The following is a 17,928-nucleotide window of genomic DNA, read 5'->3' on the forward strand; positions in this document are numbered from 1 at the left end:
CAAAATGAAAAAGAACAAAAATATGAATTTAGAACAAATGCATAAAATTGAATAAGAAAAACAGCATCACAACAGATCACCCACACAAATCATGTTTTTTTTAATAAAATATAATGGCTGCTAAGACTGTATTGTACCATTAAACAGCACAGACTAGCCTACGGTAAATGTCTAAGGGTGTTAGGAGGGGGAAAAAAGAAAGAGAAAGATAGAACTCTCTCAACCCCTCTCAATCTTTCAGCAGAGCTGTGAAACAGATGCTGGGAGAAGCATTAACAAAAGAGAGCGAAGCACTTCTGACCGTGAGCCCCTTTGCTTGGCAAGTCCTGAAGGTAATAATGGTTAGCAACCTGAAAAATGTTCTTATCTGAAAAAAGCTCCAGACAGTAATAAATGAAATAATTGTACTAAACACATTAATCCATGTCAGCAGGCCCCGGGGGAGGGTCTGTGTGAGCGTTAGAGGTAGTGAATGGCACTAACCTGCCAACAAAAAGAGTCTCTCTTTTACACACACACACACACACACTTTCTCTCTCTCTCTCTCTCTCTCTCTCTTTCTTTCTCTCTGTCCCACTCACACCCACTCACTCTCTCTCTTCTGCAAACAGTGTATTTTTTTGCCCTGCCTTTCGGGAGGGACAGCTCGTTATTAATCTTACTGGCTTGCTTAGCTTCAGGCATCACAGCAGGGCAGCATCTGGGAGAGAGAGAGAGAGAGAGAAAGGGAGAGATGGAGAGAGAGAGGAATATATAGAGAGAAGGTCTATAGATGAGTGTGTCTGAGTCAGGACATGGATAATGCCTCTGCGATTTGTGAGTGCATGTGAGGCAAACTAAGACAAAGCATGTGTATACGTGTGGTTGGTCACGTTTGTGAGTAAATTACAAAAATGTGTGTGATATCATCACTCAACAAAGTACACACAAAGAGTGATTGAGAAAGAGGGGCAGAGAGAATGACAGCAAGAAAAATCACCCTATAAACTAATTAACTCATTAACTCATGTCACAGAATGCAAAGGCACACTTCAGCTGGCCAGGCATTAATGACAGAAGAAGCAGGGAGGGGACAGGATCACAACAGCAACCACTTTGGTAATCATCAGCAGAAGACAAAATGTGTGCTTCCACAGCATGGCAAGCGTGTGGTCAGTCTTGGATCCAGACATTATGAGAGTGCAGCGATGACAACTGGATCCTACACAATTTCACTTTGGAGCAGATTGTAGTGCAGTAGTTTAATGGGTTGTAGTAGTGTGACCTTTGTGTGCACTTCATTAGATGGAAAAAACAGATTTTTTTTTTTGCATTCTAAACCTCCTTTCCTGACCCCCAGCCTAAAAGAGGATGGAGATGAATTCAGATTTTAGCACCGGTAAGCCCTGGTGTAAAGGAAATAAGGTCTATGTATTTGGTGGGAAACTCAGATTGGAAAAGATCTGTCCAGCAGCAATGATGTGAATGAACCTGAAGCCTGAACACTCAACGTCCTAGAGCAGATGACCATCAGCGTGCAGAGCATAAGAGTTGGTCAAATTTAGGCCAGTAGACACATTACATGGGTGGACGGATGGGATCAGAACTATTTTTATAACAACAAACCTAAATTGTATGTTAGATCATGGTGGAGTCTGAACACACACACAGGGGCTGTCCAATGGTGTGTGATTGACTTCGGACGGCGTTTTTTTTTTTTTTTTTTTTGCGAGCCTTGCGTATTGTAATGGCGAAGTAACGTGCGCGTGTGTGACGTCCGTACAAATTTATGGTGATTTCACATATCACTGTGTGGTGATACAGTGCAAGTGTGTGCGAGAGAGAGAGAGAGAGAGAGAGAGAGAGATGGCAGGAGAAGAGATGAATCAAATGAAATATGAAATACCACACACGCGCGATGCTGCAAGACACAGGCAAAGGCGGAGAAAATGTGGAGTTAAATATCATATCAAATAATCATGTTTTTAAAAGAAATCATATTAAGGTTGTTAAGAGGTGCGGTACAAAATGTCAGAGCCGTGTTAGTTTCACGTGCTGTCTCGTAGATGCGAAGCGACGAGCCGACAGCGCGCTCGCTCGCTCACACACACACACACACACACACACACACAAACTTACTCTCTCTCTCTCTCACTCACTCAGGGGTATTTCCTTCCACAGAGAACAAGGTAGGGGCGGGCACGAGTCCGAGACGTTTAGCCAATCTTATCACGCGAGGAGGAGCTTATTGATGCCTCGGCAGCCAGTAGGAGCTCCGCAACGAGCTCACGCCCCACGTGGGACAGAAATCCTGTACGTATGAACGGACATGCATTGAGTCCACTCTAACCAATCATGGAGGAACCAAGTGTTAATCTCAACACGGATTGGTCGGCGATTTCTTGTGGTTCTCTATTCATCTTAATGTGCTCGACTTTTAACCCATTCCTCCCTAACAGTTGGATTTGGCCGATTTCACTTTTTAACATATTATGGTCCATCATTTTGCAACGTACCTGTAATATATTTATTTAATACACTTTCATAGTGTTAAAGTATCATTGGATCACCCTAATATTATCATCTCAAAATAACCTTTTAACAAAATACAATAATATATTTTTAACTCTGGCAAACACATATTATATATACTATATTCTATACATATCTATATTCCACTATACCTAGTCTATCCATTATTATCTAGTCCTCATCATACTATTATATAATTTAACCCTTATTGGTTTTAGATTAGTATGGGTCCATCTATTTCTATATTCTTTACTTTTCTATATTCCTGTGAATAATCCAGTGTTGAGTCTAATATATGTCTACTGTTTTACCTCTGCTCTCATCAACACAGACTCCAAATAAATCTGGTGCTGAATCTGATGTCCTATATTGCTTTCATATTACTTTATTTTCCAGGCTCTAGATGTAATTTGATCAGGCTGGCAATAAACATTTATAAATGTTAATTGCATTTAGACTTACATTCAATTAAAGTCAACCACAATCCTTATACAACGCAGAGAGCTTGGCATCCACGTAAAAAAGGATTTTAAAATATTACAAAATACATAGATATAAATTTATACTTTGATATATTTTGTATATTTTTGTATATACAAGATTAATATAAAAATAAACAGATTTAATATTTAATCAAAAATTAAATAAATTTCAATATTAGGTTGTAAACAGTTGGACACTATTCTAAGCAACCTACAGAAAATCTATAACATGTAGACATAATTAAATTCACATTTTGGTTCAAAGACACAGTTTTTCTGAAATGTTTAATTGTTGTGTTGATTTGTTGCAGTAATATTTAAAATATTGCATTTTTTTGGATTTTGTAATTCTGTGCAAGGGCACATAATTACTTAAGAGTATTGCCCTAACATCTTTTTAGGCACGGAGGTAGCACAACTGACAAACCAAGCATTAGTCTGTTTTCTTTTTCTTTTAGAAGTTGATGTATTATCACTTCAACCTGTAAAGCAATAGTGCCACCTTTAGGTCAACTGGTGGCTTGTGAGTGTAGGAGAATGCTCTTGTCATTTACCCTCCATAAATATAGAAGAACACCAATTTGCCTGCCGCTGGTGTGGATGATGCGGTCGTGCAGGTTCTCATGGCTCTAACACTATAGCTTCCAGCACCTTGTAAAAAAACAAAACACTGTACACACATTTCAACTTCTTATCTTTTCTCATTTCTTTCTGCACAACACACCATCTACACAAGCAATTGTAAAATTGTAATCAATAAATGGTTAAGTGCATGAAGTTTATATGAGGCAACATCACTCATCTTGTGGTAGGCTATATTATGACTCCCTTCACCAAAGAGTACAACATAAATACTCTCTGGAGTCTGTGTACTCTGTGAAAATGAAAAAAATAAAAAATAAAAGAAGAAATCAGTAAATAACTAATCTATCTTGCACTGCCAATTATTTTCATTTTCGTTGCTCCATAAATCATGCAACAGTGAACAGGGTGGTGTGAACTGTAGGTTTGAGTCAGTGCACTGGTCATAGGTGACTGAGCGAACTGGACACTGGCCGTGTGAGCCATCTGCCCTTCTCAGCACTGCCACATCTTAATTGAAACATGTTACTGTCATACAAGTCAAGGGGGTGGGGTGGCAGGGGATAAAAAAAAGGCTACACGAATGGATGAGGGTGGAGAATTGATGGAAGGAGAAAGGGGATTCAGAGTCTTTGGCAGGGAAGGAAAGAAAAATAAAGAGCAGACAGAGTGATGGAAATGAATCTTTGGTTTCTAAAGGCAGGGATCATTGGATAGGGGGTTGAGGGGAGGAGGGTGAGAAAAATTGAGGATGGGGCAAGTGGGAGGAGGGGAAGAAAGAAAGAAAGGTTGTCAGAGGGTGGAGGAAAAGATCATGGGTAAAGGGGGATGCAGGAGACAGGAAAATGAAACAGATGAAGAGATGGAATGATGGAGAGATTGACACAGAGACATAGCGTGAGAGAGGTGTACATGAGTTGGTAGTGTTGAGGATAGTGCGTCACTCCCAACAGTGCAGAGGAAGAGCAGCATAGCAGTTAATAGGGTAGAAAAGGCTGGAGGCTGTTAACTCTCTGAAATGTTCATTTTAAACTCCTTTTTTTCTAGCTTTATTCTATTCACTCCTCCACCTCTCTCTCACTCACTATATGTCTCTCTTTCTTTCTTTCTCTCTCACTCTGTAACAGTCACACTCCCTCCCTGGGCTGCGTGGTAATGATAGCTATTTGAGTGTCATCAGAGGAGCAGGGTAATGGGCTCTAAAGCACCATTTCAGAGTGAACCTGGCAGGACTGGCCTCCCAAAAACATCTGCTTGCCTATCAAGAGCCACTGCTGTTGCAGCCACACCACACATACATACACATCACAACATATGACCACTCTGCACCATGCTGGATCAAGTCTAGGTAATGGGCCATGGCAATGCACTTGGTGCAGAACATCAACAAATAGAACAATGCTGGTAATAATTTAGTTGTACTAGTCTGTTGTTGTTGTTTTTATTTGGTGGGGTGGGGAGAATGGGACTCAGAGGTTCACAACTCCAAGGGATAATTTTCCTGTGTCCAACAAAATCTCAAGTTGTTGTGTTTGTCTTCATAGCAGTAACTAAATACTTTGTATCCTATGAGTATATTAGTCCGTTTGCTCCAGTTTAGTTTATGTGGTTCCTGTTATTATAGCTTTTGTATAGTCAAAGGGCTTAATTTATAATGTAGATGGGGTAGTAATATAACCACTTAAACTCCAAAAACCTGCCAAGAGATCCATACTCATTTCTCATTCCCATAACTATATATTTTTCCCCACAATAGTTTAACTGTAATTATTAAATAATTCATAGCAACTGAATAGTGGGCTTTATAAGGAATAACTGAATAATAACCAGTTAGATTAAGGGTCTAAGTGTTCAGTATAAATATTACTCTGTCTTAGTATTTGTCTAAAATTTAACAGGTCTGTATGTTTTTCTGTGTGTATAATATTCATGACAAGAGCCCTGTATGACATAAACATAACTCATGTTTAAGAGGGAGAACTAGATAAGACTTATGTACTTAACACAGCATATATAAACACTTATACTAATTTGTTTCATTTTTATAAGCTGGGTGAAACATCTTTAAAAGCCAACACAGCCAAAGATTTAATTCACTGACAAAATTAATAAATGTGGCCAAATGTCGAGGCCAAATTGTGTCTACTCCTCTCCACTCCTATAGCTCTACTGTCCTCTAGTGGTTATACGAAATATATACTTGAGCCGGTTTTATACTGTACAATTAAAAATACATTTTTTTATCATTGTAATACCTTAGATTATAGACCTATGTGTCAAATATTTGCCAGTGACAGTCGACAAAATTACATGAATGCAGTCAGATAGCATCAGATTTTATAATGTAGCTTTAATGCTTATGTAGTTTAAATGTTTTATGGAGGCCCCACATGTATGATATTGATAAAGTTCAGAAAAGTCAACTCTCTCATAATAGTTTGCATTAGATTGAATAATAAGTGCTCCAACAGAATGTTTAGGCATTGTGCCTGGTGGTGTGTACAGACTGTGTAATCTGGCTTACCGGTCACAGTAGCCTATTTGTCAAACAAGGTCTGTCAAGTGCGCCCTAGTTTAACCCACACAATTAGCAAATCTCCAGCCGTTCAAAAGAGAAAAGAGTTAAGCACATGAAAAAGCCATGGACACCACAATACACTTCACCATCAAATGGCTGTACTGCGTTTTTGGAGGAAATGTATAAGCAAAATGAGAGGCATTCCCATATGCTACTGATAGATATTAAATTTTGTTTATATGAGTGGAAACCTGGTATTTGCCTGTATGCCTATGGTTCAGTCTTATTCATGCACCTAAAGAGAGTCACTGTGAGATAGAAGGCCCTTTATTAGACAAACTAGAGAAGAGAGGATGGAGTAGAGGGCCGTTAGTGGATTAGATGGAGCTATTAATGTAGTGGGATAATTGAAAAGACGATTATGGTGTCGGTCTGATATACCAGTGTTTCTCCCCCTAAACTAATATGTTTGGGATTTTAAATGGATGGACAAGGACCTCAGTATTGTCCCTTCAAATCATGCAAGAAGTACCTTAGAAATGTAATGATTTTGGAAAAGATATAAATAGAAACTCACATGAAAAATAAAATACAGTAAAACAAAGTAACAAATTTCACTTTCTGCATTTTAGTTATCGTTAAAACTCCTTCTGTATAGTGCTACGAAAATGTGCACACACACATACAGATAAAGCCCCTCTAACCAAGAACCACGGAGCTTGAAATCAGAGAAGGTATGTAACTCTATATCAAGTGTGTTCTGGAAAACCGATCACATACTCAGGCCACCAGGGAGGGCTCTAGTTACCCAGTTTTCTGTCCAATCACCATCAGCAAAGAGCTGGAGACTGGGGAACATAATAAAAACACATGAACCACGGATAGGATGGATTACAGAGCCCAAAAGTGACTGTGGTATAAGAATAGCAAGGCGGAAAGAATGGACAAACAGAAATATTAATAGGGAAGAAGAAGAAGAGTCAAGGCTGACAGGTAATACACATTATAAGAGTGGTTACATTTGTGCTAAGTAACAACAAAATTGCCTGGTCATCTTCAGGAGGACAGAAACTGTTCATCTTGCTAAAAGGTCTGCCTGTTGAGATTCAAAGATGCCTTTATCTCAAGACCAACTTGAGACTGGTTGGAAAACTAAGATATGAATAAAGAAGATCTGCAAAGAAGAAAGGGGCAGGAATTAATCAAGCCGACAGGAAAGAAGTGTTGCTATTAAGTAGTACTGTTCAGCATAGCCCCAGACCATGTGTCTTTAGGATTCAGTAATCCCACAAGTGGTTGTTTGTAGGACAATCAGGTTAAAGTTGGTTGAATGCATTGAAAAAGAGGTATAGAGATGGAGAGAAGGACAGGAAGGGAGTGAGTGAGTCAAGAAGAAAAGGAACTGGTGGGATCAAGGTGACGTCAGCAGCTCACTGGATTGAGGTATTGAGTCCTGCTGATTTTAATCTGAGCTGATTAGGAAACAGAAAAACAGAGCCTTGGTAAGCTCTCTTGGGAAGAGACACAACGGACTTTATTAAATCACCAAAAGAAAACTCAAATGACCAACGAACAAATTCGTAAGAAAAGGAGATATATTTGAATTAAGTAAGTTACAAAAAAAACAACAGATTCTTTAGGAGGATTTAGGAGACTTCATGCTGGAGAATTTGTTTTCTTAGTGACAAGCTAGTCAAGACAGGGAGGAGAGGTAATTAGTTTGGTAATTGGTTTCATCTCTGAACTTTTATTATTCTGCTTCTTTCACCTGAGTTCTACGCCACAATGCCTATAAATGGCAATAAAGCCCTCAAGCTTCAGTTTGGGCTGATTAATTATGAAAATCGCTACCTGACAGCAGAGGCTTTTGGATTCAAAGTGAATGCTTCAGCTCCAAGTCTCAAGAAAAAGCAGATCTGGACACTTGAGCAAGATGAGACTGATGGCCAAGTGGTGTACTTGCAGAGCCACCTGGGCCGCTACCTGGCCTCTGACAAAGATGGCAAGGTGAGTTGTGAAGCTGAGACACAGGAAAATGCATGCAGGTTCATAATTGTGGCACAGTCAGATGGCCGCTGGGCCTTGCAGTCTGAGCCACATCTGCGCTTCTTTGGAGGATCGAAAGACCACCTGTCCTGCTTTGCTCAAACCATTGGTGAGCCAGAGCTCTGGACTATGCACCTGGCCCTTCACCCACAAGCCAACTTGCTAAGCGTAGCCCGCAAACGTTACGCTCATCTGTCTGCACCTGACAGTGAAATAGCTGTGGACAGCAACATTCCATGGGGTGTTGATGCTCTTCTAACTCTGGTTTATGTGGATGGCAAGTACTGCCTAAAGACTAGTGATAGCCGCTTTTTGAGCAATGATGGGAAACTGTTATTTGAAAATGGCAGAGGAACGGTATACACATTGGAGCTGAAATCTGGCAAATTAGCTTTTAAGGACTGTGAAGGAAAGTACTTGAGCCCAATGGGACCAACAGGTACCCTACGCTCAGGACGCTGCTCCAAACCAGGCAAGGATGAGCTGTTTGACCTAGAGGAGAGTCATCCACAGGTGGTGTTTCAAGCTGCCAATAACAGATTTGTCTCCATTCGACAAGGTAAGTTGTACTGACTGCATTCTCAGTCTATGTGTCTAAAAGTATTAGGGATTATTATTATTAGGTAACCAAATCGAATACGTTATTTGGAACAAAAAGATATGTTTCTTAACAGATACAAATACAGATATGTTTTAATTACAAATATACTTGTTTTTTTTGTTTGTTTGTTTGTTTGAAAGCTTGCACAAACAGAAAGTCTGGGTGGGACTGTGTGCATCAGGAATGGAATTGGGCGGTTATTTATTTACTGTGGGTGAATGGTCAGGTATGAAGCTTGTTGATGTGAGTTTTAATGGTCAGTTATAAAACTTTTGGGATACTTTAGTTTATATTTTGGGAAACATTTCAATCAAAAAATTGTTTTGAAAATATTGTAAGCAGTTACAAATATTAATAATAAGTGAGTGGGCAGGGTTAAAGAAAACCAATTCTTCACACATCACTGGGTAAAGTTGAGGAACTTTCATATTTCACCATTCTGCCAGTGCTGGCATTTCTCCCTCTGGGATTTTTAAAAGTATTTATTCTGGTGTTTTTTATGTTTCATAATGCAAAGTTCATATTTCATTAAAAACAAACTGATTTAGGCAATGCCTTTGTCTGCTTAAAATCTAAATATAGATATAAATAAGAGTATTTGGAGTTCAGATAGTGATACATTGTGCTACATCTCTAAATTAAATACATGGAGTATTCAGGTAATTACATTCTGCAAAAAAGTAGAAGTAATATAAATAAAGATGTATAAGGTCCGACTGGAAGTTTAAGTTGAAATTAAATGAAACAAGTTTTTATTTTGCTGTCTTGTCAGTGATCTTTCCAAATGTTCAGAAGTCAAGTCAGACATGTCTCTCTCCTTCTCTTTGTCTGTTCTCCTAAAGTAGTTTTATGTGAGTTCATTACCACAGTTTCAGTCACCATCAACTGACCAATGTACAGGATAACTGAGAGAAAAACTTTACAGGATGTTGTCTATTAGTTACGAGCAGTACAGGCCACCTTCATGCATTAAGCATTCTTGGGGTAATCTGTCTTATAAAAACAGGTTTTCTAGAAGGGGTTTTCATTTTCTTTATTTCTATTTTTATTTGCTTAATCTTACCGTTTGTGCCATGAAACTAATAGCAATAGCAAAGTCTAAATGCAAAGCAAACCAGATGCATTAATCAACAAATAAAGAAAACTGTTAATTGTTAATAATTATTTTTGAAAAGACAATTATTCAGCCACTGGTAAATAAAATGTATTATATAAATGAATTATATAAAATGTATTATATTAAATAAACTTCACTGTACAGTTAGCCAAACTGCCTAAGATTTAATGTCAGATATTCAACATGGTCTTGCAAATTTGCCAAAAAAAAAAAAACACTTTCCTTTTTTCCATTTTTTATTGATTTTTCCATTTTTCTACCACAGCCCAATTCTCCCACACAAAGAATAATTTAGTCCCCTACTTCTAGTTAAATAATGCACGTGAGAGGAAAGTTATTGAGACCCTGTAAGTATAGTAGGAAGTTTTAAACTGAATGGTGTAAAAAGGTGAATTATTCTCTTACATTGTTGCCATTTCCAGCAGCTAGTTTGTGTATTTTGTATTTAAGTGCTTCTTCAGGTGTTTCAATCCTGATCATATGGTGCAGTGCCTCATGTACTATCACTTATTCAATGTTAGAATTAGCATCCTTAAACTGTTCTTGGAAAGCCTTCCACACACACACAATGAATATAATTTTCTTTCATGGCTTTTTAAAGTGAAATAGTATTACTAACATTCTCTCCGAAAGTGCATAATTGATAGACTTCTTTGTCTCTGTGTTACCCAAATCATTTTATGATACTCTAATCAGTTTAACAAATTTCCTCACTCTACATCGCAGTTTTATGAGTATTCCAGAATGCATGGTTTTAGAGAACAGAAATGAAGAAAGAATAATACTAAATCTTCTTAGCCAGCATTCTTAGAAGAAATAGATCACCACATTAGTGCAAGGCAAATGTTGCAGTTTCATGAATTGTAATGATATTATAAAGCTGGTGGGGGGAAAAACCCTGTGCATGAGCTTGACCTTAGCAATATAATTTACTGCAACTGTCTCTTCAGCTGGGCATTGCTTTATTGTTTGGCCAGATGCTGCTGTTTTATATTCGCTGGCTAAGTAAACTGATAGCAAGCACACTGCACATTTTTTGTTTTCCTCTTTGACCAGGCGTCTACATTGACTTGTTTGTTGCAGCGATAGTGTAACGTATACTTTGCATGCTGCAATGGTTTCCACTATCTCCAGAATAGTGTTCCTGGTAAGCACTTTGAGCCACCTGCAGTAGATAAATTACTGTAGCAACTCATTGCCTCTGAATATGCATTGTAGGGAACAGAAGCTGATTCCATTCTCTCCAATTCACTCATCTAGAATTCATATAGAAAGACATGCATTCTTGCTCATACATCCTCGCTGAGCAATGGCGTCACTTTCCCTTTTCATCGGCAGTAGGATGATGACCATTGACACAGTAATAGATAAAAACCTGCAAATGCGGACACACACAAAGACGCAGACACTCACATACAGACACCCGGCAGTGGCAAGGTGCAATAAATAATTGAGTGGACAGGGTCATTTCAATGATGGTGGAGTCAGTTTTCAGAAACACAAGCCTTTCACTGCTTTTCTTTATCTGGGGACCATGCTGTAAGAAAGGCCACAACAGGGAGGCAAATCAGAGAATCCTCAGGGAGAGCTGGTCTTCTAGGCCGACAGGCAAAAAACCAACAGGGAAGGAAAAGCAATGGAGAGTGTGATTGCATATCATACTAAATAGAGGCAAGGATGAGAAAACGCACCATGAATTTTAGAGGGTAAAGCTGAATCATATATTGAGACTTGTGGTTTACTTACAGTTTACAAATTACAAGTGAATTTTTGTTAATTTGTCTGTCCTCATTCTATCAACCCATCACATTTTCAGACAACTATGTTACTCATGACTGCATTTTTCTCTCTACTCGGATCAAATTTGAAGCAATTTCTTAGAGGATTTTATCATCAAAACATGTTACAGTGTTTCACTCATATTACCTTTGCATAATTAGCTTTGTTGAGCCACAAACTATCAAACAGTTAGTTCATGATTGGAAATATGTACCTGATTAATACAGCAAAAACATGGGAGGATACATAATTAAGGGTTGTTAAATATCACTTTCATCAAATCTGCAAATAACTTCACAAACTGTAATTTCTTATTTTGAAATATTGACAATGAATACAAATTCTATATTGTGAAAAATGAGGCAGAGATGCATCACCAAAGTTTAGATGTTTGGTAGTAGGAAGGAGAGAGAGAGAGAGAGAGAGAGAGAGAGAGAGAATGGTGCACAGCAGATGGAGTAGTTGTAGCTAATGGAAAAGAAGCATCTCTATCCATCTACTGCATATTCATCCCATACAAAAAGCAATTAAGCAAAGTAATTCTGCTAATGGATGCAGCAGTTCATTTCTCCCAGAGAGTCTGTGCATGATGAAGGAAGGCCAAGATGACTTCCGACAAGTCCTCCAATCAGCACTGCAGGTCTGGGGTTCATTAAGCCCTGGGTGCCTCACTCTAGGATGCAATACAAACTCAGATGATCTTGTAATCAATAATGAGAAGTGACACTGGGCGGCTTTTTTTTTTTTCAAAACCATTTCTCTGATCATTTGGAAGAAATTTGCTTGGTTGGAGACTTTCTTGTATGTGTTGGATTGTAACCAAGATTAGGAGGAAGTGGGTTTGTGGGTAAGGTGACAGGGAGCTTGTTCACTAAAACAGCAAATATGGCACACATTCTAGCAGGAAAATCTGTTTTCAATGTTCTGTACCATATCCGAAAAGTGAAAAGCAGATGGACAAGTAGGTCAAGGATGAGACATCCTGGCTGTTTGTTCATAGTTTAGATAGTTCTCTACTATTTACTGCATTCTATTATTAATTAAGTCATTGCTGAATCTGGCACTTTATTCACACTAGAACTGTGTATTGGTCAGAGCAGCACTCTCTTTTACTGTGCCAGTTGTCCAGTTTTAGTAATTATTGTCTTTGAGTATTAAATATCTTTGATATCACTAACCACTCTAGCAAAGGATGTCTGTCCAGAGGATGGACTCCATAAAGTGCTTGATTCAGGCTCTGGTTTATATGTGTAAATGAACAAGCTCTACCAAGTATGCTCACTATTTGAATCACTTTATTTAATCAAGCTGATGTCTGAAAGGGTCCACATTTACTATTCTACCTGCCCCAGTTTGCAGAAGGCTCTCTCTGTGTCTCAGTATCTTTGGGTACTGTTACATTCCTCAGAAAAGGGTTAGTAAATTGAGAGGGAGTATTCTGTGATGGGCCTGAGGTCATTCTGAAGCGTGCAGGATTGAGCTTTGTGGTCATCACATAGTGAAGGAAAACTGATCAAACGAGTAGATAAGGGTAGAGTCCAGTCACAGCTGGGCTCTCACTTTCTATCTGATGTGTAAAAGTAAAGCAGAATCAGACATGAAATTGGAAAATGAAGTGTAACGGGACACTGAGATGAAGAGTCTGCAGTGAAATGATCAAAAAGATCAAAAAACTTTTCACTCAGATCATTGTAAGCTGGGTTGTGGTTGAAACAAGCAGTCCATGATAAATATAATAAATAAGCAGTTTGTGTTCTCTGTGCTGGCAGAAATAACATAAATTCCTAATTGTAACAGCATGCATGAATAATAATTTGTGATACACTGCTAGGCAACAATTGCACGGAAAGCAGCATACACACATGCATGAAACATAAACATAAAATTGTGAATTGTGAAAAGGCATTCCATGGGTGAGCGATGGATGCCCGCAGGTTGTGCTGATAGCACTGGTTTCTGTCCCAGCATGTCTCAGAAAGCCTGCTGTGTCCCATCAAAACACAGGCATCGCTTCAGCCTCCTTCTTTTCTTTTCTACGCTGCTTGGGAACCTGAGTGTCAGAGCAGAAGGATTGTACATACACCACTCAAAGCTGCTTATTGGGCCCCACGGTGCAGCTTTGCATTTCTCTACAGACGGCATTATGGGAGCACAGAATGAGATGAGGGGAGGGGTTGGAGAGGGGGAGGATTGAAGAGTGGAGGGGTAAGGTTCAAGATCTGGGCTGTTAAAGGATTAAGGAAATAATCAAGGGATATTTTAGGATGCATCTACTTTGGGCATGAGCAAATGCAATCTATTTGGGCCATTTTTACCAAAGTCTTTTGTTTCCCAAAAGAATAAAAGTGAAAACCATTGTGCAACAAGGTTTCAAGTCCCTTTTAATGTGCAGAGCTTGCAAAAAAAAAAATCAAGGAACCAAATCACGTAGGCAAAATGTTATGAATCCCCTTATGGGTTATATGGAATAAATACACTCACATATGTTTGTGGATGAGATTGAGTGTGTATATGAGAATGTATTTGTGGACGCTTTGCTTTTAATAAATGAGCTTCTATTTCTACAAAACAGAAGGAAACCTTTTATTTGAAAGAAACCTTTGTGTGAGCACATTGTTAAAATAATATATTAGATGTGACCCTTTTTTAATTATTGAAATGTAAATGTATTTTTATTGTTTTTAATTCTTAAAAATATTTTTATACATTTTATTATACATATTTATTTATACATTTCTATCTATATATTGTGGTATATAATTTTACTATATTAGCAAGTAATTTTAGTCCTTAATTAAAGTTGAAAAATTGTCTGCTAATGGAATACAAATTAGTAAAATGTCCAGAAGTAGGTTGAATTATTTTGAGAGAAAGACATTATATATAGTTATAGTACAAACAATATTTTTACTCCTTCCTAAGCAGCTTGATTAGAATAAAGCTAGGTGACTGGACCGGTCATTTCAGACATCACTGCCTCCTTGCAGAGCTTGTTTTTAGGTTTATTAGAAACAGTTTATAAAAGTAAAAAAAAAAATCCCAGACTTTTAACAGGGACTATAGATTCTTGTGTGTTTCATGGTTTTACTATACTAAGGATTGCTAATAAGCCTCCTCACTTGCACATGTCACTCAGATAAGTAATAACATAATGAACTCCCATTACACAACTCTAGTTTAATTGAATTAATTAATTGAAACGGCAAGGCTTCTAAATATGCCGTGGTCGCCAACAGCAGATGTATCTATGTAATAAGAGTTCAGCTCTACATTAGAAATAAAATTAAAAAAACATTAATTAGAAACAGTCAAGAAGCGACAAGCCACATGACTTTATAAATCAGATATTTCACAGACATGATACACAGCTAAAGAAAATAGGTAAATAGAAGTGTGGATATAAAAAGTATTTTATATTGTCACTCTAGATATGACAACTGCAGACTGAAATTTAGGATTTTCCTCAGGAGATGACATTTTTCTGAATTTCTATTTCTATGTATTGTATCACAGGTAGTTATGTGAGATAACAAGGGTTTAGGTGGTGATAAACAAAAACCAACCTTTATGGCAGATTAATCTACTTTCTCAGAATTAAACAACAGAGGATAGGACAAGAGCAAAAAAAATCATATTGCAGACAAAAATTAAATGTGTAATAATGTTTGTGTGTGTAGTGTATGTGAAATAGTAGATTAGGGCATTGATGTGCCTGTGAATAATAGAAAGTTTTAGTCAAACAGTCACTTTTTTTTTCGGACAGGGGTAAATATCTCCGCAAATCAGGATGATGAAACAGACATGGAGACTTTTCAAATGGAGATTGATAAAGAAAGCAAAAAATGCAAGTTCAGGACAAATGAAGGGAACTATTGGACGCTTGTAGCTCATGGAGGAATCCAGTCCACAGCCAAAGAAGTGTAAGTCTGACCATTATTATAAAAACAGCCCTCTTTCACAAGTAGTCTCCTGTCAGTCATCAGACATAGTTATTACTTATTTATAACTGTGTGTTAATTGCATAAGAGCTGCACTTGATCTTATAGTGTACTATATATGTATATATATATATATATATATATATATATATATATATATATATATATATATATATATATATATATATAACAAAAATGATAACAGGAACAAACTTGTTTTGTGGATGTTTCACAAAGCTAAACATAGCTATATACAAATATATATACAAACACATATATAATATATATATAAACACATCATTCTTCAATAATTAAAAGAAAATGCACCCCCACAATCACTGATTATTGTTTGTGAATTTTTGTGCATGTGGCTCATTAGAAAGTTTTCCACTAATGGCTCCTAAATGCAAAACTGTAAAAAGTTTATTTCTTTCTCTGCCTTTGCAGAAGTGCCAACACCATGTTTGATATTGTGTGGCTTGGACGACGTGTGGCACTACAAGCTAGCAATGGGAAATATGTGTGCACCAAGAAGAATGGACAGCTTGCTGCAGTTAGCGACTCAATAGGTGGGTGCTGGCAAATACCAAAGCAAAACTGTAGCAGATCCAACAGATTGCACTCAGACATGTTTTTGTTGTTATTAAGTAAACATAGCATAATATGTTATTCCCTTAGAACTGAAAAAATGAATTTCTTTTATCTTTATGACTTGCAGGCGAGGATGAACAGTTCATTCTGAAGCTGATAAATAGGCCCATCCTAATTCTCCGGGGTGAGAATGGATATGTGTGCCACCACAAAAACTCTAACACTCTAGATGCAAACCGCTCAGTTTATGACATCTTCATGTTACAATTCAGTGATGGGGCATACCATGTGAAAGGTGAATGTTTGATTTATTTGACTACAGTGAAACAAAAATACTATAATTATTTATTCACTAAATGTGAGTATTAGTTTTTGGACATTATGTTGAAAATGCAGGGTTCTGACTTTCGGTCAGTGTTCTAATGCAGTTTTCAGGTGTGATAGATATGTCTCTTACAGGTGCAGGCGAGCGGTTCTGGTATGTGTCCAGCACTGGCTTGGTGTGTTCAGATGGAGACACACCTGAAGACTTCTACTTTGAGTTCTTAGAGCATGGGCGCATTGGAATAAAGGGCAAAAATTGCAAGTACCTGCGTGGAGACCAGGGCGGCACACTGAAATGTGATGGAGAAACTGCAGATAGCTCATCTCTCTGGGAATATTGACACCTAGTGGTCATTTTAAGGACGTTCTGTCTCCTGACTCTCAAAAACCTTGTTATTGGTTATTATGGGGCACAGGGGACATGGTATTTTTGAACATGGATTGCTGGAATATTACACCAGTGGGCTAAAACAGATGTTTTCTTTGTATATTAGCATATGTCAATACTTTCTCAATAGCTAAACGCTAATCTCCCAGATTCTGAACATGATAGATTGTAAACCAAAGACTCTTAAATTGAAATATTAAGTTTTTCATTTCTGCTTAATATTTCTAAAATATAAAGTATTAAATTAAGTTACTTAATGTAGCTTTTATCCTAATTTTACACATTACATGTTGTTGATTTTTATCTCTAATTACATTTCCCAAATGTTTATACAGTCTTAAAATCTTAAGTCCTGCCAAAAGGCCTTAACCAATATTGTTCTTTTTAATCATTTGCTCCACAGGCTTAGTTGCCTTTCTCATTTGTTTTATTCTTGCCAATCCTTAAACAAGTGCTAGTTTAAGTATTGTAGATGCAGCATGCTGTGTTTAAAATATTTGGCATGTAGTGCTTACACAAAAAAATGGTTTTATTAAAGGGCTTGTCATGTTTTTACTGAAAACACTGTGATTAAATTGCTACAGACAAAACTAGATAAAAAAAAAATTCCATGAACCATCTGGTGTTTCCCCCTATAACTATATTTATGATTTCTGTTACTCTATGCCGTCTCTGTTTTTCCTTTCTGGCTAGGTAAGAAAAATAAATAAATAAATGAAAAACTATGACTGGAGTGGATTTCATAAGTTGTTAGTACAATAAATGTAGCTTAATTAAATTTAAGATAATAAATATTAAAGTAGAACTTATAAGATATATAAGATATTAAACTATTACCTTTATTAACAGCTGAAACTTCTCAGACAAATATTAATTAACCACGTCTCTATTGAACATGCCTAATGAGTATTTCATGAAGTTTTTGCTGTTCATCAGAAGATAATAAATAATTTGCATCATAAGAAAACCGAGATCTTCCCGTGACGTCATCTGGACGAATTTGCAACGGCTCCACTAGATGTCGCTGTGTCCCGAAGTGTTTCTACGCATG

General features: G+C 37.4%; 1 protein-coding gene across 1 annotated transcript; it reads left to right on the forward strand.

The window, feature by feature from the left end:
* The first annotated feature begins 6,903 nt into the window (after positions 1–6,903).
* Positions 6,904–17,555, forward strand: fscn2b (fascin actin-bundling protein 2b, retinal). Its single transcript, XM_058405703.1, has 5 exons — positions 6,904–8,698; positions 15,400–15,556; positions 16,022–16,143; positions 16,293–16,460; positions 16,625–17,555. Exons 1-5 carry the CDS (start codon positions 7,879–7,881, stop codon positions 16,828–16,830), a joined length of 1,473 nt encoding a protein of 490 aa, XP_058261686.1. The 5' UTR covers positions 6,904–7,878; the 3' UTR covers positions 16,831–17,555.
* The last annotated feature ends 373 nt before the right edge of the window (positions 17,556–17,928 follow it).

The sequence above is a fragment of the Hemibagrus wyckioides genome, linkage group LG13, assembly GCF_019097595.1.
Source record: "Hemibagrus wyckioides isolate EC202008001 linkage group LG13, SWU_Hwy_1.0, whole genome shotgun sequence".
Taxonomy (NCBI): Eukaryota; Metazoa; Chordata; class Actinopteri; order Siluriformes; family Bagridae; genus Hemibagrus; species Hemibagrus wyckioides.

What these genes read in the sequence shown, in the direction of transcription:
- fscn2b (XM_058405703.1), top strand. Translation starts at nt 7,879, where the DNA reads ATGCCTATAAATGGCAATAAAGCCCTCAAGCTTCAGTTTGGGCTGATT. An exon ending in ATTTGTCTCCATTCGACAAG is followed by an intron (nt 8,699 to 15,399) that starts GTAAGTTGTACT and finishes TTTTTCGGACAG; the next exon opens with GGGTAAATATCTCCGCAAAT. An exon ending in TGCAGTTAGCGACTCAATAG is followed by an intron (nt 16,144 to 16,292) that starts GTGGGTGCTGGC and finishes TATGACTTGCAG; the next exon opens with GCGAGGATGAACAGTTCATT.